We start from the raw sequence: 24,187 nt of genomic DNA on the forward strand, positions 1-24,187 counted from the left end.
AGCTGTTACCAGAGCCCCTACATCGCAAGGAATATTTTCAGCTTCATAACAGTTCCCGCTGCCACAACAGCACCAGCCTTGAGTGAAGTGCCATGGGGAAACATGGAGCTCCGCGCCCGCCGGCGGCTCCATGCGGGCCGGGCCGCGCCGCGCCGCGGAGGAGGCGGGGCGGGCAGGGCCGGGCCGGGCCCGGCCGGGCGGCGGGGGCCACACGGCGGGTCTGGGGCCGGGGGACACATGGCGGGGCTGCAGGGGCGGCGGGGCCGGGGCCGGCGGAGCGGAGGCGGCTGCGGGGCCCGGAGTAGCGAGGGCCCGGGCCGGCTGCGGCAGCTCGGCCGGGGCCGGACCGAGACCGGCCCCCGCAGGGGACCCCGGCCCCGTGGCGCAGCTCCCGGCCGGGCTCCCGGGCAGCCCCGCACCCGCGCTGGCGGGACCGAGGGGCTCGGCCCGGGGCCCGTGAGCCCGGGCAGGTGACAGCGGCCCTGCGGGCAGAGCTGCTGCGCCTTCGCCCGGCCCGGAACGCGGCCTCTGCCACCTGCCGTGGGACGGCGTCGGCGAGGGAGCGGGCCTGGGGCAGCGTTCCAGCAGAATTCCCTCCTGGATTACACACTCACCGGCTTTTTAAAGGAAAACAAAAGGACCTTCCCAGCCCGCTTTCCGATAAGCGATGACCTTCCTTCAACTATCTGGTTTAAAACACCCACGCCCCTGGGACCTGCTGCCTCAGTTCTCCTTTTCCCACTTGTTTTTTGCATGCACTCAACTTCCCCCCCCCCCGTTCCCTCCGTCAGCACTTTCTGTGAGTTATTTTTCAGATAGGGCTGGAGCCATTTTCTTTCAAAAACCGATGGATGGTTTGGGGGTGAAGGGGAAGAACACATAGAAATTTAACAGCTTAAAAAGTGTGCTGTAAAACGACACAGGCAGTGCCTTTGAGAAGAAACCCCACGCGAGATACGAGTCACAGCCCCCCAGCCTACAAATGAATTCATGTTTATTGAAATCAAAAGGCGCTCACAGCAGGTAGAACGCAGAGGCGGTTCGGAGGGGAAAGGCAGGCGCCCTGCACACACACCAGCAACAAAGTTCCTCCCCTGGGGATGTACATCTGCCCGGAATCACACTCCTTGCCTTCCCCCAGCCCCAGCAGCCACAGGAGTTCACTTTCTTCCACAGACAAGATGACAAGATCCCACCACCATGTGCTACCGGTGTCTCATCCGCCTCTCCTCCGACCCCTCAGCCGTTCCCACAAGGTCATAGAAACGTAAGTGATCTTTGGGACTACAACCCCACTCTCATGATTTGTTAGTTGTCTACTGCGTTAAAACTTTAAACAGTAAGGACAGGCAGCAATATCTCTTAAACCCATTTGTAGCCTTGCTTCCTAGAGCATAAGCGGGAATGTTAGATTATGCACAGTATAAGCTAAAAATAGGAGAAAATGAATAAAAAATTTAGTCTGAATTAAGGTCATTGTGGAGTTGAGTTAGTCTTGAAGGAAGAAACAAAGTGTGCCATTTTAACAGTGGAAGATGGTTGAAAATGGGTCAGCTGAGCATGATTTCATACAGATCTAAAAAGCCCAGGTATCAACATCTCCCTTTAAAACAAACAAGCAAAAAACCAACCCAAAAATTCACCCCACAGCCCGCTTCAGGAAGTTCTTTGCCTTGTGCTCCAAGGGAGGTAAATTGCTTAAGGTGTTTCATACTCCCAATACGGGCACGAACCAGAGAAATTCCTCCACCATGAGATGGGACGACACGTCGCTGAGAATTAGATATTGTAAGGGCTGGAGAAGCCCTCTTACTGCAAGATAGATCAGCTGAACTCAGAGGGAACTCAGAAACAGTTTATGTAAAAATAAAACTATTTTTATTTCTTTCTTTCCCAGATACTGCAAAGTTCTCAGACATTGCTAGATGTCCTGAAGGGAGAAACTGGGAATGCTGGTAAAGCCAGTGAGCCGCAAAGCACTTCAAAAGGAAAAAAAGAGAAACAAGCACGTGGACAAAAGCATTCCTAAACTTGATCTTCAGCCTGGAAAGTCCTGTTGGTCTGGGACAGCTGCTGTTCTGTCTGGTACAAGGATGCCACATTTAATCAAAGTCTTTGTTTTGCAAAAGTAAATTTTCCTTTCAGATGCACTTTGGTATTCATGAGAGATCTACTAAAGCGTATCAATGCTAGAGATCAGGGTAGGCATCTACTTTAGTTTGAGCACAGAGATACTGAAGCGTATCCCAGGAGGTGACTTACCAGCTAACGCTTCAGCCCTCAAAACCACTTTCACCTTGCTCTGCCAAGAGCAAGCTAATAAAGAGTTCATCTGGAACAGCCAGGGATTCAAGAACAAAGCCGGGAAGCGCAAAGGCAGGTGCAAGTCACAGCTGCAAGGTAAAGCAGGCAAATTGGAGGAAGGAGTAGAGAAGTGAGCAGCACGCCAGGCAGGGCACCACGTCCTCCTCTTGAGAAGCACACTCCGTACTCCCATGCCTCCACTGAGCCTGTCCTAACCAGGCAAGTTGTTCTCAGTGCTAACTCACCGAGAACAGCACGCAGAGTACCAGAGCAGCAGTTCAGTTGGCTCAAGTCAGTGGAACAAGCTGCAGGATGTTGTTGGCTTTAGCGTTCCTCATTGACCCACAGCAGAATGAAGTCGGGACTAGTACAGGCACCTTGTCCCCAACTTTTAATTACAAGTAGCTTTTACTTTACCACGTGCAGTTTTATTAAGTTGCAAATCTAGAAATAGGGCTGCCTTAAACTGGCCTGAGCTTTTCCACAGTGCAAGATGCTCACCAGCACCTTTTCTGCTAGAAAAGCTGTGCATAACCTTGTCTTCCAACATAGTCCCTGATCTCCTTTGGCTGCATGCACAGCTACTGGCTGCAGGTACTGCTCAGTATTTAACTCTGCATACCTGATAACTTACTCATCCCTTAAGTCTAGCAGTCACTAGCAGTCCTGCATTTTTCCTCATTCCACCCCCGCCTCAGCATCTTGTCCTGAACTATTTCATTAGCAGGAGGAGCCTTAGCACATGGGATTCATTGCCATTTCCATGGTACTCGCGTCGTGTCACAGGCAGATGTGCTGCCAGCCACACACTTCTCCCAGAAGGTCACACAGGGAGCAGATCTTGAGCCAGCTTGAAAAGGCCAAGCCTTAGAAGTGCAAGGAGGCAGAAAGTATTCCCCAGTGGCCCCTCCAGCCAAAGTCTAACAAACTCCTGAGTATCTCAGTATTATTTTTTTTTGCATTATCGTTCCAGCAATATTTAGGCACTCAAGGCAGAAAAGAACAGCTAGAAGTAGGTATATCCTAACATTTAGTCCTGACCGTATTTTTCAGCGGAACAACCTTCCTCCTGCTGCTACAATACACACCAAAACAAGCGCAAGTTATGAAGAGTATTTTCACTTCATAGACCAGCGTCACCTTCAACAGACTTTCATCATCTATATATAATAGACAAAGTAATAAATGTATCAAATTTACTCAAAGATAACAGCCTATTCCTTTGGACAGAGCTACATGCTGGGGTACCACTCATTTCATAAAGCCCAAAGAGGCTGTATCTATTCCAACTGCATCTCTTTTAATCCCAGAAGTACAAATCATATTAGCAGCAGTGTTCCATCTTTTCCAGAGTGCAATTTTGACCCTGAGTTTACAGTAGTAGAAGACTTAAATGGAAAGGTCTAACAGATTCCTTTGCATATTGGCTGCATTAAACAATTACAATAGAACTATAAAAATCCTAGGAAAAAACAACAACATATTCCTTGTCCAAGTTCTGCAGAAGGAAGGGAGTTAAATTTGCCTCCTGTGCTTTGCACTGGAGGAGCGAAGCAAGCATGGCTAGAAGGAAGCCTCCCTGCCAACCGAGGCAGTTGACTCTTGGGCCTGGCCCCCTTAGATGCTGGAGCAAAGGAACAAGAGGAACCGGCAAAGTGGAGGACAACCAGCAGGTCCTAGAGACTGGATGCCAGAGCTGGATACGGACAAAGCTATGGCCAATGTTTGGGAATTGTCGAGAGGCTCAAGCTAGTCTGGACTATAGATAGTGCAAAAATGTCACCTAGAGCTAAAGGCATTTATTCCCTTCCCATCCCTCACACGGTGATTCCTTCACAAGTATCTAACTGGCACGTTAATTCCATGATGGTTCAGCGAAACTAGACCCAGACACATGCTGAGAACCATGAACCTTCAATGGTTTTCCAAACTGACGCCCAATCTAGCTGTCAAATCACGACGATGACTGTGAATCCAGCTAACTGCCCAGATACTCCCAGCGCCCCAGCTCCAGGACTGTTCTCCACTGGGGCCTCTGATGGGAGGTGTGTTACAAAAGCTGTCTAGACCCCACACAGTGCCTGGATGAGTGGACTCAGAAAAGTACTGAGAGAACCAACATCCATCCCGGGATTACATAGCTGTTGTGAAGATGCTTGCCTAATTGGCAGCTGATCTTGAACAAGGAATATGCAAGGCCACAGGTAGAATAAATCATATGCCTTAAAAGTGGTAGTTAGGTCCCAAAATCCAGTGCAAATATTCTCCGAAGATGCCTGACAGCATCTAGTCCACCCTTGGCATCAGGATCCATCGAAAACTGTGGTGAGGGAGGGACCCAGAAGCTTATTTCTGTGGTGCTTGCAGGGACATTCGGAAGGTGCACTGACACGTTTTGTCCAGCGGCCGCTGCTGCAGGCTAGAAGATGAAGCGATCAAAAATAGAGAGCAGGCTCACTGCTGAAATCGGAGAGTCCGCCCTTCTCTGCTGGGGTGAGCTGTGGAGAAAGCAGAGTTGACATGGACGTGTCATCAAAGCCAAAGCAAATGAGCACCCACACCTCTGGACGGTGAAGGCTGTATTGACATCTTGCCCAGGGCTAACAAGTGCATTTAATTGCCCCCTCCAAACATGCCCTGGAGTATAAAGTGTGCCAGCTGCATTAAGTCTCCTTTACATGTACAGGGAGAGGCAGGTCTGCTAGCGGCAGTGGGACCTTGCCTTGATCCCTTTGTGAGCGGTGGCACGCCTCCCTGGGCAGCAAACACAAACACAGGTGTTCAGCAGAAGGCACAGCCCATCCCATCCACTGCCCAGACCAACCCAAGCAACAGATAAGAGCACAGCAGGACAAAGCCAAGACTTGCTGATTTGAGGTCTCACCATCACTTGGTTCCCATGGGAATCAGCTTCCTTTGGGAGGCGCCCCTCCGCAGCAGGCATCTCCTCATACTTCTGCTCCTGCCACTCACTGAACTTCACAGAGTGCTTTGGGGTGTAGCTGGATAAATCTGCTGGAAGAACAAACCTGATGTAAATACTTCTCAGCACCCCAAAAGGAAGTGGGATCAGGAGCCCGGCATGGCAGCTGCCCATCTGCAGTTCCCCACTCTGGTTCGAGCCCTGTCCCCACTAAGCCTCAGTTCTGCCATCAGCTAGCAGGAGTAGCTGCCGTCAGATTTCCACCCGTGTGGAGCCCCGTAAGGGTCTGCAGGAAACATGGACAGTGTCAGACACCACAGCGCCAACACAGTGCCTCACTCACCTGAGTTAGGTGTATTGGGATGCAAAGTGCTATTTGGGCGTGGAATGTACAAGGTTCGAGATTTGTCCTCCTCCGGTTCAGAAGCATGTCCTTCCTCTTCTTCCTCTTCCTCTGCCAGTGAGCTCTCCGAAGGGTACTCGAACATGGTCTGCAAACTTGTCTCATTGAAAGAGATCTTCATCTAGACAACAGCAAAGGAGAATTATCAGAAAGCAGTGTAAGAAACCATTGATCCCAACACCTGCTCTGGCAAAGGCTACCTCGCATGCCAGGTTTAAAGGAGCCATTGCACGTGTCCCCCCTTCCCCCATATGCCTTGCCTAATCTCTTACCATGCTGACAGAAACCATGAGGGCAGACAGATAAATAGATGGGATGGAGGCAGGAGGCTGAGAGGTCAACATTACCTCTGGCGTTTTGCCCTGGCACATACTTTGCCATTGTCTGACACCGATGCACAGCAGCCAGGAGTTGCTGGCATGTCGCTTCAGAGGGACCAGTGTTCCCAAGGAAGAAAGGGAAGCACCCACATGTTGGAAAATGACATTGCTAATGCCTGCCAACTCGTTTGTGTACTCATGCTCTAGACAACAGAAACATCAGTGATCAGGACTACATTTTTGAGAGGCCATCCTGGCAAAAAGCTATTTAAGCTAGATACAACCAGGGTTTAATACCAGAATTGTTAAGATGTAAGCAGCTAAAGAAGAGATGGTAACAACTGGTAGTAGAGAGGGAAAATACCAGACAAGTAGGCGGCCCTAAAAGGTTCTGTTTTGAAAACACTTTTATTTAGTATTGTCATTAATGACCTTTGCACAATAACTGGGAGACTGAGAAATGAAGATGACTCAAACATGGGAGTTCAAGGGAAAACCAGAATGTTATGGGTAATGAAGAAAACTGGCGAGCAAGAACACTAGAAATGGGATGATGTTTAAGACTAACATCTCTTAGAGGAAGGGTTGATCACCTGTGAATAACTAGGAAAGAAAATTTCAGGTTGGCTACAGGACTGTAATCATCATTAGGATGCTGCTTAAATAAACCGGGAATAAAGCAAGGCATTTCCACTGGAATAGGGCCTGTCTGGCTCCATCCTCCTTCTAATACCCAGCAGGTAGGGGAAAGCAGCAACTGGGACTCCCCCCCTTCTCTCCTCCAGGCTGAACAAACCAGCCCCCTCAGCTTCTCCATGTATCCCACTTCCTCTAGCCCCAGGAGCACTTTGGTAGCCTCCACTGGACTTGCTCCAGTTTCTCTGCATCCATCCTGTAGCAGGACACCCAAAACCAGACGCAGCAAGTCCAGATGTCCTCTTCCAAGTTGAAAGGAAAAGCTGAGTGAAGGGGTTGTTCCCCTGCAGCCTTACATGTCCTAATCCTTGCTCAGAAGATCTGGTTACAAGTCATCTCAAGAGGTGGAGAAGAGACTCAGTCTGCTTACAGCAGCAAAAATGAAGGCTGAGAAAGAGCACAACAGCCCTTGGTAAATACACCAAGAAAATAAACACCAAGGAGCAGAAAAGAACTGCTGATGCCAGCATACAACAGACAAACAAGGAGGATAAGCTTGCCAGGAATAAATTTATGCCAAAAGTAGGGAAGTATCTAGCCAATGCAGATCGAGGTTCAGGAGCAGCTCCCCCAAAGGCTGTTGAGATCCCTTTCCTTCTAACTACAAGTAAAATTGAGCTAAGAGGGTTATGACCAGAATTAAAAAGACATGGTTGCTTGTGACAGTCGGTAGGAGCAGGATGGTTCAGAATATCACTTTTGATGCTGTGTACTAACTGGCAAGAAGAAAGTGCAGCACATTGGCCCCATGTGCCCTAGCTGCAATTTCCCTCATACACAAAACACCCCACGGGCTGAGAAACAGCACGTGGCCCCAAGTAGCTACCGAACAACCACGCATGCTGCCCAGATGCATTTATTTCTTGCTCTTAGGGGGAGCTTAAATCAAACGTGGGTAACAGAGTGAGTACCTAATGCCCCCTCCGCACTGCAGATACACACAGTGGAGCTGTGTGTTACTCTGCCTAAGTACGGGATGTACCTTGGACGCAGGCTGGCTCCTCTCCCCATGCTCCCAGGAGAAGGCAGGATGGAAACAGCAGAGAGGGCAGCCAGCTGCCTTTCCCCAATCCTGCCCCAGCCTTGGCCAGAGCCATTCTGACCTTCTCCAGATGACACATGGGGAGAGGAACGATTATATTACAGAGAAAAGGGGTTGGAATATAACAGCCCTGAAGATCAGAGCATCCCAGTTGCTGTTCCCTGAATTTGTCACCCCTGCTGCTGACCTAGATGCTCCCTGATCCGAGCTAGGCAGCGGAGCGGGCAGCGGCTGGTCACAATGTGGTGCCTGTATTGCGGGACGAGCCACACTGCCAGGCACGAAGGCCATGAGGGTGGAGGTGCCCAGGGCTCCTGGAAGCTCAGAAGCTATCCCCGAACCAGACACGGCACACAGGCTGCTTACTGGTGCTGGCCACTGCGCTGGAGGGCAAGCAGTACTTGGCTAAACAGGGAAAATAAAGGGGACAGGAGGGACATGCTTTGGTTTTACAATTCAAGCTTGGGAGATGGATCTAAGTTTTCCTTGTTTTCTGCTGTTGTGAGGAAATCTCTACGAGAAATGACTTTGAGTTCAATTTGGACCAAAGCTGCATGCAGTGCAGGAGAAGAATGGAGCTTCACCTGGGAATAAAACCAAGGAGTAGAAAGCAGCAGAAATGACCAGGAGACACTCCTGCAGCACCCAGAGGCAACACCCCAACCTAAGCCCTGAACCAGAGCAGCTTCCACTTGCCCACAGCCAATTCAGCCCGGGCCACGCTCCCTCCCAGAGCCAGGCTGGGTGCCCGGCAGAGTGCCCTGCCACCAGGGTTCCTCCAGTACCCGCTGTCCAAGGCAGTAGAAAGAGCAATCATTAACCGCAGCGGTGCCAGCCCCACGCTGCCAGGGCCCCAGCCCGGGGGAGAGCTCCCAACAAGATAATTTGCTGCTTCAGCATCAGCTCCGGGTGGGCCAGCACCACCTACATGAAGGCTGACACCAGGCAGTCCTGCTTGGCCTGAGTGCACCTCGGTGCAAGCCCTCCCACCCCAAAACCACGTTGACTTACTCCTTAGTAGCATCCCACCCCCCTGCACCCAGTGCCACTGCTGCCAAGAAGCTGGAAGAGCCCTATGGCCACTCTGCAACAGAGCACCCAGACGCACCCAGGTCAAGCAAACACCAGAGGAACAGCCCAGTGCTAGCACAGGGCTGGACTCCAGCAAACGGGCTCTGCAGGAGCAGCTGTCTTCCCCGCACCCACACACACTCCCCGGGCACTCGGTCAGCCCTGCCCATGCAGAGCGAGCACCCCAAAACTCGAGGCGATAAACCTGCCGTGGCATCGCCTGGGTTCCTCCTGCAAGCTGCTCTCCCTGAGCATGAGGTGGTTTCGGGGGAAGCACAGAGCAGCTCTGCTTGATGCAACAGAGGATGGAGGGCAACTTATTCAGAGCTAGGGGACACGTGGGACAACACAGCTGCCTTAAGAAACCCTCTGAGCAGCTCACAAGCAGCACTGAGCACTGTTTGTAGGGAGCACAAGCAGATTCAGCCCCAGGAACAACCTAAACAGAAAAATCAAGAGGCCAGTACTGGCACAGCCAGCAGGTTTGCACAGCCAGCATCCCCTTGCCAGCCTATATAGACTTCTGTGGAAACACAAAAGGCGACAGGGGTTGTTTTCTTTAGAAGAAAAAACATATCCCAGAAGAGCCAAGCACACTCGAGCCCAGCCAGAGAGCTCTGCTCACCATGTCTCAGCAGCGCTTCCTCCATTTCTGCCCCAGCAGCAGCTGCCAGTTGTGGCAAGGGAGACTTTTGCACCTTTCAGCCGTGGATGTTTGCAGGGATTTGTCACTATTTGCTCAGCTGAATGCTTCACACCCAGAACTGTGTCACAAAAACAGGGTCCAACCCAAACCAATATATCTATCTATTAATACTCTGCTCAGCAGAGCCACACTGGGAAGGATAAGGCAGGCTTTTCAGGGAGTGTTGTGCTCTTCAGCCGCCAGATTCTTGCGGCCATTGCAAAAATCATTTATTCATTTGCTAGGATTTGAACAGTAATGAGTAACAGAGTATCCAGGAAAGAGAAGCCAGGGTAAACATTGCCCAACAAGCATCAATCCGAGTAGTCATACAGGGCTTGCTCAGAAAAGAAAAAAAAAAAAAAAAAAAAAAAAAAGTTATTCTTGTTTCAGGGCATGCAGTCTGTCAAGACCCCAGTCTGCACTCAGACCAGCCACGAAAGAGCTCCCATGTACAGAGACATATTAGAGATAAAAATAACCAGTTTACAGAAACCAACCAACGTCAGAAAAAAGCTCACTGCCAGAAGCTGAGGCGGAAAGCCTGTAAGACTCTACAGTTAATGAAAGAGCAAACACCCGATGGCTTTTCACAAACCAGGGTATCTCCATAAGTCTCAGGAGCAAATCATGGGGTTAATCTGCATCAACTCCAGAAGCAAACTCTTTAGTGTGGCTTTTCTCTTCTCCATCCATTATCACATTTGCTTCTTGGCAGATGTGGCAAAGCCAAAGTGATAATGTAAGGTGTTTTTTACACCTTTTAAACAGGAACTTCTTTGGCAATCCAATTCCTCACCTTATAAATAGTATGGGGAAAAAAATAGTTCTAGGCATTAAAAGAGAAAAAAAAAATCACCCTTTAACTATATTGCAGTGAGGAGAGTCAGCTGATCCCCATCATAGCAGTCTACAGTGAAAACGCTTGGGCTCAATTCCCCTTCCCCACAGGGCGACTGGGAACAGCCGTCTTCCAAACCCGTGGCTCTTGCAGGAGGCTGTAAGGGGCACCACTGCCGTCCCCACTCAGTGTGGAGGAGCTGGATGGCATCGCAAGTCAAGAAGCACAACCTGGAGTTTATTCCTGCCCCTGCCAACACCACACAGTGCTGCCAGCATGTCCAAACCCGCCGCGCTGCTGCTGCAGGCTAGGTAAGAGGGCAGCGGCTGCTGCGTGGCAGTAAGAGGGACATAGCAATTTTTCAGTAACATGTGAAGTACCTGGGTAGTATAACCAAGATGCAAACAGCTGAGTAGCACCAGGGATCAAGATTTGTTCTTTTCGGGTACTAGTTTTCCTCTGAACATCCTCTTGCCCCAAGCAATATAATCCTGAAATGACAAATTCAGGGACTGCGCTGACTGCCTAGGACACGCATGGATTGCCAATGTGCTGCTGAGCGTGATTTAAAGCAGCTTTTCACACCTGGTCAATCAAATGCCTCCTCCTCTCTCAGCAAAAGCAGTGGGAGGGTTTCGGCTGATATCTGCCAGAAGGGCGGACAACAATTTCAGCATGAATACAAAAGAGTGAGTGATAACTCCTGAGAGAGCAAGCGTGAACAAAATCAGTTTTCTGAAGAACCTTGTGCTTCTGAGCAGTCTTACACTGAGCTTTGCTCCATTCACTGCTGCGCCGATCATCTAAAGGTTTAGTCAACGAGACGAAAGCACAAGCCATCAACACCAGATACCTGAAAACTACAGCAGCACTCAGCCGGGAGTGCATCAGGAAGCCTGCTGATACAGAGCATCCCATGAGGTTTGTCAGAAAGGACCCCCAGGCTGGGCAGGAAAGCTCCTCCAGCACCAAAACCCACTCAGTAGGTTGGTGGAGGCTCTGCCCAGCGGAGCTCAGGACCTGTGTGAAAAGGAAGGTCTCTTCCCAAAGGGCAACCTCCCAGCTCCACGCTGCCATCGGGTGAGAGGGAAGGTCCCTGCCCAGACAAATAACTGCTTGTGAGACTAGAACCAGAAGGCAGAAGCACATTCTTTGTGGTAGCCAAAGATCCCCAGAGTGTTTACCCTGGCCTTTCCATCTGGCCCAGCCTGACCATTCTCACAGATCAGCAGATTTAGTACAAGGAGGTAGAGAAGCAGCTCATAAACTGCATACCTCTGTGTGGACCTGCATTTTTTTCATAACCACCTGCAGACAACTCCCCTGGGATGCAGTTTCTCTCTGAAACCTTTAGATAAAGGATTTTTGGGGAAATGAGCTATTTCACAGGAGTTAGCAATGAGCTTATCTACATGCCTGTACTTGTCCTGAAAGCATAGTCATGAGTCAGCTGGGTGGCTGCAGTAGCATCAGCAGACTACCAAGGCATTTGCTATCATTTGGCAGAAGATAAGGAGCTTTTGCACCTCTAAAGTGTTTCCTTGACACAGTAGGAATGGGTTTTCCCCTGACAGGTACCCCTAGGAATGGAGGGGACTTGAGGCTTGGTTCCTATACCAGATTAACCCTGTACTGCTATGGCTGAAGCAGCCCAAGTATGCCCAGAAAAATGCAGACAGCACTTCAGCAATGTACTTTTCTGTAATTCTGTACAACAAGAAGAGTTTTGGGGCACAGGTGTTGGCTGCTCCACCACAGGCTCACTTGATCATGCTTTTCCAAGAAGGGTTTTCTAAGAGTAACACTGAGTTCTGCTCAACCATTAACTGCATCACAGAGTTAGTTACTGAATAGAGCCAGCAGCGCTAAAGATTTACAGCAGTAACATGTCAAGTAAGCACTGTGCTGCTGGCAAAGGCGAGGTTGCCTCCAGGATCGCATCCCAGCTCCCAAGCCACAAGGCAAAACAAGAAAGTCTCCATTTACAAGGCAACCCACAAAGCCAGCTCTGTGTAATCAATATGCTGAAGCACATGGTAGATAGCAGCAATGCATGGAGATTCGAAATATTAAACTCCTTGTACAAGACACAAGGAAGTTTCAAATTCCTGATGAGAAGTGACAGGGTAGGGGCAGTCCCGGAGAGCATCACAAGGCAGGCAGCTTTGTTAACTCTTCCCTTGACTGTGTCGGGCAAGAAGAAATTCCAGTGCCCAAACAACCACAGGGCAGTTGCGACTCCCAGTCTGACACAGTACAAAGCAGCTATTCACCCCAGGATTCCTTTGCACATCTGCAGACAGAGGACCCGGAGCCTTCCACCGTTTAACAAGCAATTCAACTATTACTTTACTTGGCCTTTAAGAATTGCACAAATCTCCCTACATATACGAAACAAACCTCATCTGAATACACAAAGAGAGCAGGCATAAACAAAATACAGTGTCAAGACTTTGTATCTTCATAAACAACACACAAAACTCCCAAACAGTGGAGGATTCTGCTTTACAGGCGACTCTGAGGATACAATTTGTGGTTACAACACGGCACAACGGTGGGAGATGCCACCCACAAACATTTCTGTGCAACCGAGACTGACCAGAGCAGTCCAACAAATACCTCGCTTTGGTGCAAGTGAACAGTCTCCAGCTGGAACGGGACAGATGGAGCATCATTTCCTGGGAAATATGGGGAGGCTGGGAACAGAATTACTTCCCATCCTGGCAAGGAGCTCATTCTAGACTTCAGGACCAAAAGGCTTCAGTGATGTGAATGGTATTAGCAGCACAACGGAGATCATGTCTCTCTTTCTCTGGACTACTAACATGCAAAAGATACTTCCTCGAAGAGAAGTGACTAAGTGCAGCAAGTTCACCATGAGGCTTACAGATATGCCCTCAGAACTGCATTTTCACTAGCTACAAGCTACACAATTTCCCTAACCACACCAGTGTTTTGTTCTCCTAATGTCTGAGGTATTTTCTTCAGCTTGCCTGTAGTCCTTCCACTGCCTACAAAACAGCAGCTCCATCCTGCTGAGTTCCCAAGATCACCTGAAGGGCACTTCTCACAAACATCAGCACCGAGTTCCTTTAGCCCACGTTTTCCCAGGATGTTTGTGAAGTTTCTCTGTGTGATACAGATGCTCCACATGACTCTCCCTACACATGCTGTCCAAACAGTGATAGCGTCGCAGCTTCACTGCGTGCCCACATCCCACTGCAGTCACTAGGAAGAGTCCGAGTTTGTAAACAGATTTTAAATTGTCCAGGTTTCGCTCGGGGGGGGGGGGGGGAGCGCAACCCCAGAGGTGAAGGAGCTGCTGCTGCAATAGCTGCTACCGAAGTTTCCTTTACGGCCACTGAAACCTGGAAACTAAACATTTGAATTTTTCCTACCGTTTCCCACATATAACACAGACAAGCAGGACCCCTGCCCTAGCCAGCCTGAGTGTTTTCTTTCCCAGCCCTTCTCAGGAACAACCACGTACTGGAAAAAGAGTGGAGAGGAAAACCCAAACCCAAGAAAACCTCGATACTTGAGATGGAGGGAAATTATAAACAGTCTGCAATCTGGTCCACAGATTAAGGAAACCGATCAAGATAACGTTAACTTTAATCCATATGATTAGAATCCAAAGCACAAAGCACTCCAAATCTCCTCTCAAGCTCTCCGGTGGGCTGAGCCCTGGGCACGTCCTAACCAGCTTCAAAGGCTGGCTCGTCTCTTATTTGCGTAAGAGTTTCTATTTTAGCTCTTCTGCCCCGTTCCCCGTGCTGCCCACAGCAGCAGGCAAGCAGGGGACGGGAGGAGGAGAACCAGGGGGAGTTTGGGAACACTGTGGCATGAGGTGAAGCGTGGGAACAGCAAGGCCATGGAGAATCTCAGTCATAGAAAATTTCCCACTATGGAGATGAGATACGCACGACTCATCTGCTCTGCCAGGGGTTTAGTGAAACAAAAGTACCAGCACTCAAAGAGCTGGCAGGCAGCGGAGAAACAAAAAACCACCTACTTCCCCACCAAAAGCCTCAAGTGCAGCTGGTGAGGTGGTTTAAAAACTATAATCACAACAAGATCCTGATTTCTGGAGTCTTCAGGCATCAACATCACAGGCTAAAAAATCAGCAGAATTAGAAAGGCCAGGGAAATGTACCGCCTGGGTAAAACAGCCTGCTCACATCTGACAGCTAATGGAAATCACCGCCGCAGGGCAGGGACCACACCTGATCGTCCAAGACACTTATTTTCTGAGCGGGACTTGTCACTGCTGACCTCATCTACCAAAAACTCAATACATCCAAGTCAGATACATACTACAGCCCCTCCTTAAAGGTGGCAGATGTATCTGCGCCAGCAGAGCACAGCCACGAGACAGTAAATAGAACAGGAGCACGCAGCTCTGTGAGAGCTAAAGAACATAAATCTTGGTCCTGACCGCCTCAAAACACAGAGACGAAGGAATCCAAGTAACTTTTGCAGGGAGATTTTTTGCTTCTACCACCAGGTTAATTTATTTGTGTTATGGCTAATTTATTTGTGTTATACCTTGCAAAAAAGTACTTCAGGCAGTCACAAGTATTTAGATTCCACACTGTGCAGACTTGCTCCAAACAGGTCTGGGCAACAGCTGGGAGTGCTCGTCCCTGCCAGCCTCTCGAGCCTACACTGCGTTCTCAGAGGAGAACTCCAGCAGAACTGAGCAGATAGAAAGCTACACAGCAAGAAGTTCAGCAGGTTAGACCAAGAAAAATGCTGCCCAATCCTGCCCAGGATGACAAGCTGAAGGATGCTTAAAATATTTTTTTAACAGACATTCAAGCGGGCATTCAGAAGCCACATTCAGGCATTATGCAGCTCAAAACATTAGAAAATGGACCATGCTAAAGTCCATGTAGGCTGGAACATTTTGAGGTTCAGCTGAACATCTTTGAAGACAATTGCACAAAGAAGCAGGAAAGCATGAGACTCCGGCTCTTTGGATCCCACCAACCTCATTCTTGTAAGCCCTGTTCACACAAGGCTGCAGCTCACCTTCCAGCACTCAGCAAATTGCCAACTGTGACAAGCAAAAAACATCAAAACCATCAACAACCTGATGTCTGTTGGCTCTCAAGTCCTGTTATTTACAGGACTTCGAGTGGCCTGGCCAAAAGTCACTTTTCCCGTGGGATCCTCAAGAGGTACCAGGTCCTGGAGAGGATAAACAGTGTGACCTGCAGTGAACTGCAGGAGTGGCAAGACATAAGCAAGGAGCACAGCTGGGGTAAATTCTGTACGCACAGGACCTTCACGGGAGGGTCCAGCCACCAACAACATTAGAACATGGAGCCTAAAGACAGAGAGATGACTTCTCAGGGCACCAGCTGGCTCAGCAGTTTGCAGCCCTTTTCAATCACTCGCTCCAACATGCCAGTCACATGTGTCACAGAAACCTAGATTTCTATCTTGCTGACAGCTTTATTGTATGTTATCCCGGCAGGTAACCAAGCCAAGATTGATTCTTGTCAGCTCAGCTGAGTTAGATTTTATCCTCCGAGATCCCAAAGATCCACATCCTGCAGCAAAGCCTTCCCTTCCTCCCGGGGCTGCCATCAGACTGAAGCGCCTTTATTTCTTCTGTAATAACAGAGTACAAAGATGAGCACTGAACAGAGGTCACCAACAGCGCTCTGCATCCTCTTCCCTACTCCTTCTTTAGAATAAAGGTCAGTAGGTCTCCTTCCACTCCTGCACACGTATCCTGTCCTCACTGCCAGAGCTGACAGCTCAGCCAGCCTCCTCCAGCAGCTGCCCAGTGCTCTGCTTGAAACCCAGCACGTCCGTTCAAAGCTGCAAACGTGCACTTAGTTTTCAAATTAAGTCCCGTCCCCCCCCCCCTGCCCCGGCTTTATCTGAACTAACCATGATACTGCTTGGAGAGAGGTCTCAGAACAGCCACAGAGTAGATGAACAGTCCTGAAGAGCATCTTAACACCCGTAGGGCAACAAGAGCTCAAACTCCCCACCCACACGGGCAGCCCAGGATGAGCACAGCTGGGGCTCTGCCGTCTGCCTGCAAATCTTGATTGTGTCCCACCATACACAACCCCACGTTCACCCTCCCAGCCCTGGGTGAATGACGACTGTCCCTCGCTCTAGTTGCACAAGAGACCTGGGAACCCATTTTTTATTTTGCCACAGGCACAGCGTTTCTCTCCCTCCCCCAGCTCAAGATCCAGCTCCAACCCCAAAACAAACGGCTGCTTTGCATATTTGAAGCATCTGGAGGGAGCAATAAAGCTGTTTTTCCTGAAAGGCCATGAACACCAGCAGCATCCTCCAGGCCACAGCAAAGTCCCAAGCCCCACAGCCGCCATCAGCAGCCATGTGGCCAAGAGCGGGGAGAGCTGGAGCTGTCTCCGCGCAGACCAGAGCAGCACTGGGACCCCCTCCTGTCCCATCCCAGCTACCCTCCCACCCCAAAAAGCCACCAAGGATGTGGACCAGATGATGTGGACCAAGTCAGCTCCGTTTTGCTGGCATCTCCACCAGTCAGGCAATCAGTGGCCAGACACGGGGATGGAAAAGGGAGGCTGAATATCCACATTTGAAGAAAAACACCATTTGCATCTCACAGAACAATCAGTCTGTCACCACCAGCTCTCTCCCTCCTAACAAACCATTAGCCCTGCCTGTAGGCACAGACACCCGTAGATTTGCAGGAACATGGCATTTCCCAGCTGCATTAGACCTGCTGCTTATCTTGCCCAGATTCCTGCTGGGCATCAGCAAGCAGATGAAGTTTTCCAAGTCATCAGAGTTTCACTACACACCATTTTCTTGAGCCTGGAGCATACTTAAAGACCTTTCAGCAAATCCAAGGTAAGGTTTGGAAAAGAAGATGCTCAGCAGGAGGTGGGCTCACCCAGCAGGTCTGCCTGGAGAGAATCACCCCAAAAGACCTGGGTAGCTCCTCACTGAAACCGGCATCAGGTTTGATTTTGATACCCCCAAAAAGAGAAAGGGACATTGGTTTTACCAAAGAACTTCAGCTTCCAGCTCACAGGAAATGTCTACTTCTGCCCAACTCAGGCCAAAATAAAGATTCTGAAAAACCTGACGTAGCTACAAAACAGAACCCTTGTTTTTGGCCGGTTGTCTTGGTGACACACAGCAATCTCCTGGGAAGATACCAAGGAATGCATCCCAATACTAGCTCCTTCCTTTTCAGGCATCAACACTCAGCCTTATTACCCAGAGCAAAAGCCACAAACATCCTCTAGGTTAAGAGTAAACAGGAATCTTTCCATTTGCTACAGCTTCTCCTGAACTCTGGCAACCAAGTGAAACTCAACGCTTGCCACCCCTAGCAGGAAGGGAACAGACAGAAAACCTAGTGTTTCTCCCACTACATTGCCACATTTAGTTTTACAGAGAAATGTCTGTCTCTACTACTTCTCCTTAAGCTGGAACTTGCTATCTGAAGGGTCCCCATTTTTTTCAGTTTCCTGACCCCTGCCATGTAACAGGCAGTTCCTCCTTTGCCTTTTAACATGTCTCTTCTCAGAAACCAGATTTTAATGCAAGTTCTCATACAGGACACGCTCCCTGTATAATTCTGTGAACGTCATTACAGTTGTATACGCATCTTGGGGTATTTAGCGCGCTTCATCTTCAGAGTGCCTGCAGAGTGGGCTAGTTAATGCTGTTAAGCTGTTAAGAACATAGGCGGAGAAGCTACATGACCTGCCCAATGTCACACAAACCCACCACTGAACAGACAGAACAGCTGTCAACCAATTTCAAAGAATCCTGTGACATTTTAGGTTGGGAAAGGACTCGGGAGGTCACTAGCCCAAACCCCTGCTCCAAGCATGTCTGAGCTGATCAGTTGCTCAAGGCTCTCCCCAGGCAACTTTCACATAGCTCCAAGGACGGTGATGCCACTACTTCTCTGGGTTCCTGTTCCAGTGTTTGACCAACCTTAAACAATTCAGTTGCCACACCAGCCTTGTCCTCCTCTCCCCGCCTTTTGTACTGTTAAGGACAGCTTCCCCAGCAGACTATTTAATTAGTTTGCTTGCTTGAGGATTTATTCTTTTATCAGCAAGGCTGCTGCCCCACCACCACTCTGCACAGAGGAATCACCTCCTCTGGCTGCATCGGAAGCCGGACCTACCTAAGAGTGGTTGTCCCACAAGGTCTCCTCTCTATTCTCTGCTACACCCTGAGTATCCATAACTCTAACACGCTGTCTTGCTATTTTCAGCATCTATACCACATGCCTGATTTGGTGTAAATGAATATCGCAAACTGAACTGAGCAGACCCAAGAAAACAGCTGGAAGGAGTGCAAGCCAGCAGGTATTTATTTGAGCAGCAGAACAACTCCAGTCTGACCAAGCATTTCCCTGTAGGAGGACAGGGAAAAACTGCAGGAGCGCTGAGGGAGAATCGACTCTGCGGCTCATTTACTTATTCTGGATTTCATGGTGCTCATGCTCCAGATCTGCTACCTGCATTAGTAGTACAATCATATTAATACAAACTGCGTGCTGTTACGAAGGAACTTAACATTAAGCCACGAGAAACAGCACTCCCTGTCTCCCTTCTAAATGAGATGCACCTTGTTCAAAAGATTTCCTCAAATTATAATGCTCAGTGCCTCGGGCAACCATGTGGATTCAGTCCATCAAATATTTAGTCGATATAGGTAACGGAACATGAAACAACTCTTCCCACTATGGAAAAACATGGCACGTTGCAGACCTAGAAATCTGGATTTGTCACCTCGGTGTGCTGCTTTCAGAGCTGAACAATTCATGCCTACTCCTCCGGTGCAGGAAAATACCCTGTTCTTTCAGCACAGCTTTACCACAGCCAGATGCACTGGACCAAGCTATAGAAAGATTAATTCTCAACGTAAGGCTCACAAGGTTCTAGGTTAGCTCCCAGGCAGTGAGAAAACCTGGTATTTGCTCCAAAGACACTTGGAACAATTGTCATCTGGTCTTCAGAGGTGTAGCTGCACAGCCAGAACGAGCAGCCAGGTGGTATAATCCTCTCAAGGGGGGTTAAGTTGTTGCTGATCTCTTTCTGCCTAATAGAGACCTAATTCTTGAGCCTCTATCAATAGATCACTAATGCGGGGAAGACGCCAATGCCACACCGCCCATGGCACTGTCACGAGCCGGGCAGTGGCCACAGGGAGCTCAACATGTCCAACACCCACCAGACACAGTGAGCAGAGCTAGAGAGGGGTCAAGTCCGCAGCAGTTCAAACCAGGCAGCTCACCTCGATTTTCTAAATACCTGAAACACTTTCCGTTATTATACCTCCAAGAAGCGACTGTGGGAGAGGACCTGCAGTTATCACGGGCCATATCCCACCCTCACCCCCCCGGCGGACCAGCACCCAACGCCCGCTCCATGGGAGCAAGCCTCTGGCTCTCTAACAGACCAGAGAAGCACTGCCCGTCGTCCCACTCAGGCGCCTCACAGAAAGCCAAGCCAAAAGCAGTCCCAAGCTGCTCTCAGCCCGGCTGCTGGGCGCAGAGGCACCCCAGGCAGTTACCTTCTTGCGGTGAGAGCCCGTCTTGCTCATGCAGGACCTCTCGAGGGACAGGTACCCCCCAATCACTTCGATCTCGTTCACCGTGGGGTAGCGCTTTTTATGGGACACTCCTGGTTGGGGCCCATCAGCGTTCTCTGCGACTTTGCTTTTTCCCTTGCTATCCTCCTCCTCATCCTCCTCCTCCCGCTGTGGCCTTCCACCGGCATCAGCGAGAGCCTGCAGCCCCGGGGCAACGGGCTTCCTTTTGGGCACGACAGTGAAGGTGCTGCCTCCCCTCTGGTGGGGGGCAGAGTGTGGTCTGTAGAGGGGCACGGAGGAGAACTCCATCTCCAGGTGAGGGCCAGCTCCTCCAGGCTGATCCACCAAGCTCCCCGTCCTCGCAGCCGAGCTGGCCCTGGGCGAGAGCTCCCCGCTGTCCAGCTCCACAATGTCATCGATGTAAGTCACCGGTACCGAGGGATCCAGAGGCGACGGCGGGGCAGCGACAGGCTCTTCCTGCTCCGGGGCGGGGGCCCGCGGGGGCTCCTTCAGTGCCTTCTCCTCGGGGGACGGCGGCCCGGTGCTGGCGCTGGGGGCCGGGGGCAGAGCCGGGCCGCCCTCCCGGCGGGGCACGAAGAGGAAGGAATTGCGTGAATTGAGGCGCAGCTTGGCCAGGGCCTGCGCCTGAAGGTCGTGGGCTGGGATGGCGGCCAGGTCGGGCTTGGGGGCTGGGTGGATTTCAAAGGAGCCCCCGGCCCGGGGGGCAGAGGCGGAGAGCGGCTGCACAGAGCCGGTGGCACTGGGGGCACTGGGGGCCAGGGTGGCACTGGGTGCCAGGGTGGCACTGGGTGCCAAAGTGGCACTGGGCGCGGGTGACGGGGCCGCTTCAGCCTCCTCCGGCTTTGGCCTCCTGGCGTTGGCTCTGGCGTGGGGAGCGCTGGGCGATGGCACTGGCGGCCCCTGGGGCGGTGCGGGGCGGCCTGCGGCCGGGGCACTGGGCTCAGGGATGCGGCCGCCCGGGGGCAGGCCCCGGGGGGTGACAGTGAAGGAGTTGGAGCCGATCTTGTGGAGAAAGCAGTTGGCCTGGGGGGCTGCGGCCTTGGGGGGGGCTGGCACCGCCTGGGGGGCTGAGGGCCGGGGGGCAGCCGGGGCTGCCGCGGCCTTGGTGGGGGCTGGGACTGCCTGGGGGGCCGCGGGCTGCGGGGTGACAGCCTGGGGGGTGGCAGCGCAGGGGGGAGCCAGGGCTGCCTGGGGGGGCGATGGCCTGGGAGGAAGCCAAGGGGGCCGGGGGGCTGCGGGGGTGACGGCCCGGGGGGAAGCCAAGGGGGGCCGGGGGCTGCGGGGTGACGGCCCGGGGGGCAGCCGGGGGTGGTGGGGCAGCGGGCAGGGGGGCGGCCGGCACCGGGGGGTGCAGCCCGGGGGGCAGGCGGCGGCGCCTTCGGGGCCGAGGCGCGGGGGGAGCCGGGTCCCACCTGCGGGGGGGGCGGCCGCCCCGCCCGGACCGAGCCCGCTCAGCGCCTCCCCGCCGCGGCGGCGGCGGCCCCGCGGCCGCTGCCCGAACTTCTCCAGGAGGCGGCTGACGGTGCCCGGCTCGGCCGCCTCGGGCTCGGCCGCCTCGTAGATGACGACCTGGTCGGCGCGGATCTCGGCGAGCGCGGCGCCGCGGCGGGCCAGCAGCTCCCGCAGCGGGTCGGGGCCGGCGGCCGGGTCCCGGCGGCGGCCGGGCGGCGCGTCCCCCTCGGCGAAGCAGCCGGCGGCGTCGGGCTGGGACTCGATGATGAGGATGTTGTCGGCGCGGATGGTGCGGATGCCGGGCACGGCGCTGTACAGCTCCAGCAGCTGCTGCAGCGGCCGCGCCGCCGCCGGGCCGTGCCGGGGCAGCCCCTGCCGCAGCCGCCGCCGCTCGCTCTCCAGCCGCATGAAGGGGTTCTCCCGCAGCGGGCCCAGGCTCTCCGCCACCACCAGCCGCTCCCCCGCCGGGGGCTCCGGCTCGCCGCCGGCCGCCCCGGCCAGCTTGGCCCGCTTTCGCTCCAGGATCTCCCGCTTCCAGGCGGGCTGCGCCCGCGGCCCGAGCCCGAGCGGCGGCTCCGCGCTGCTCATGGCGGCGGCCCAGGGGACACTGCGCCGCCCGCCGCCGCCGCCTCCGCCCGCCGCACCTGAGCGGGGCCCCGCCGCCGGCCGCAGCACCGCCCCCGGGCCGCCCTCGGCGGGGCGGGCGCCGGGACAGGGCGGGCGCCGGGGGGGGGGGACCCTGCGGGGGACGGGCGGCACCGTCCGGCTGGCCTCGGGGACGCGGCCTCCGCCCCGGGGCCGGTGCCCGCGCCCGCCCCTCACGCGCCGGGGCTCCAGCCGAGGCGGAACGGGGCGAAAGCGGCCCCGGGGGGTCGCGGCGGGGCACAGCCGGGGCCCGGGCGTGGGCAGCCGCCGCGGCCGGGGGGGCGGTGGGCGCCGGGGGCCGCGCCGGGCCTGTCGGGGGCGTTTGTGGGAGAGCTGGGGGCTCGGGAGTTTGATGGAAGAGCTGTGGACTTGGGAGTACTTTAGGGAGAGCTGGAGACTCGGGAATCTTTTAGGGAGAGCTGGGAACTTGGGAGTATTTTAGGGAGAGCTGGAGGCTCAGGAGCGTTTTTTGGAGAGCTGGAGTGTTCAAGGCGGAGCTGGAGACTCAGCAGCGTTTTTGGGCGAGCTGGGGACTTGGGAGCTTTTCAGAGAGAGCTGGGGACCAGTGGCGGTTTCCACAGCACATTTTTCCTGCCGCCTTCACTCCCCTGTGCCAGCCGCTTGTTGGGCACAGAGGTGCGGGGGACACGCTGCGGCAGCGTTATTTCCAGGCAGCGCCTGTTATCAGCTGCCAGCAGGTTTCTTTGGGAAGTCTGGCCATCGGGGAAGCGATCGCCCGATACTCAGGACTTTCCACGCCTCCAGTAACGCTCTGTGCCGAAATGCTCGGCCCAGAAGGTGTGGGGGACATGGCATGCTGTGACGTAAATAACCTTTGGCCAGAGCTTGCCAAGGTCCCATCCTGCCTGGGAGCTGCGGAGCCGCACCCCGGCGTGCTGAGCTGCTCCGACGTGAGCCAACTTCACCATGTGCCAGGCAGGCTGCTGTAAACACAGGTGTGCTTAGGGGAAGGAGCACCGTGTCCTGCTGATAAGGCTCTTACCTTTGCACTCCTGACCCAGAACAGAGCAACTGCACCTTCTTCAAACGATACCTGGAAACAATACTACTGAAAATAGTAGCTTGTTGCCAAAGCTGCCCGTGTGCCGGGAGCCGTGCAATGCCCAGGTGTGCTGTGCGCAGCAGGAGCTGCTCTGCTGCAAGCCAGCAAACCAGAGCTAAATGGAAGGAGGCAACTCTTTGCTCAAGTAACGCAAGGGTGATATAAAGTTTGCACATGACCCACTGCACTCGGCTGAAGCAGAGGTCCACAGTGCACCGTCCCGCCTCCTGGCCCCCGCCGTGCCCGCAGCGGTTGCCCGGGTTGACGATAAAGGCTGGGCAAGCGGGTAAGTGACATTTCCCCGCCTCTGGTGATTCATGGCTCAGGCACGTACAGAGCCAACAATGTGCCTTTGTAGTCTGAGATCTCAATGGATTTCTCTTTCGTGGTCTTGTCTGGTTGGCTTTTGAGCCTGTGTAAAGCCCATAAATCCTGAAATAATGAATCCCAGTTTATCTGCACCTGGCGCAAAGAAAACGCCTCCCTTTGTGGGGATCGAACCTGACAGCTGCTAGTTTCGCTGCATGCCCGCCTGCCTTTGTAACAAAAAAATAAATCCAGCCATTATTCATCGCCTCCCCTGCCAGTCAAGATTTGAGAGCCTTCTATCATTTCTGTCAACTGTTTCTTTCCTAGGCTGAGTGTTAAGAACTGGACAGTGAAACTTGGCCGGCAAGCGAGCGCTTTGCAGCTAATCCCCTGCGTTGCTGTATTTACACCCACTGTTAACCCCAGAGCAGCGCCCGAGTGCTGTTATTAAGAGGCTCCCGGGAATCCCGCTCAGTGCTCACATTTTGGCACAGGAACAAATGCTCGATTACAAAACCCAGGTGTGATGATGGCAGGGGGCAGGACCCGGAGGGTGTGATGGCAGAGTGCCACTGGGTAGCATGAGCACGAGTTTCTGGTGTCCCAGCAGTGCCGGGGCACAGCTGATGTGGCTGCAGAGCTGGCAGCGGACTATGGCATACACAACACGTCAGTACCAGGCGTGGCACATACTGCTGGCAACGGTAGGATCTGCTGGGACAACCCCCAGTACAGCCAGGTGATAAGGGAACAGGGAAGGAGCAGGGCCCAGCAGGACTTGGAGATGCATGATTTCACCTTAAACCCCTGCAAGACATCTCAGTTCCTCGCCCTTTGGC

At 52.9% G+C, this 24,187-nt stretch overlaps 1 protein-coding gene across 1 annotated transcript; it reads right to left on the reverse strand.

The window, feature by feature from the left end:
* Positions 1 to 977: 977 nt before the first annotated feature.
* TPRN (taperin) lies at positions 978 to 21,994 on the reverse strand. Its single transcript, XM_040606594.1, has 5 exons — positions 21,222 to 21,994; positions 19,841 to 21,083; positions 5,571 to 5,751; positions 5,189 to 5,319; positions 978 to 4,802 (listed from the first exon to the last, which is right to left on the reverse strand). The coding sequence occupies exons 1-5, from the start codon at positions 21,917 to 21,919 to the stop codon at positions 4,740 to 4,742; spliced, it is 2,316 nt and encodes a 771-aa protein (XP_040462528.1). The 5' UTR covers positions 21,920 to 21,994; the 3' UTR covers positions 978 to 4,739.
* Between the last annotated feature and the right edge of the window lie 2,193 nt (positions 21,995 to 24,187).

Source organism: Falco naumanni, chromosome 9, assembly GCF_017639655.2.
Source record: "Falco naumanni isolate bFalNau1 chromosome 9, bFalNau1.pat, whole genome shotgun sequence".
Classification (NCBI taxonomy): domain Eukaryota; kingdom Metazoa; phylum Chordata; class Aves; order Falconiformes; family Falconidae; genus Falco; species Falco naumanni.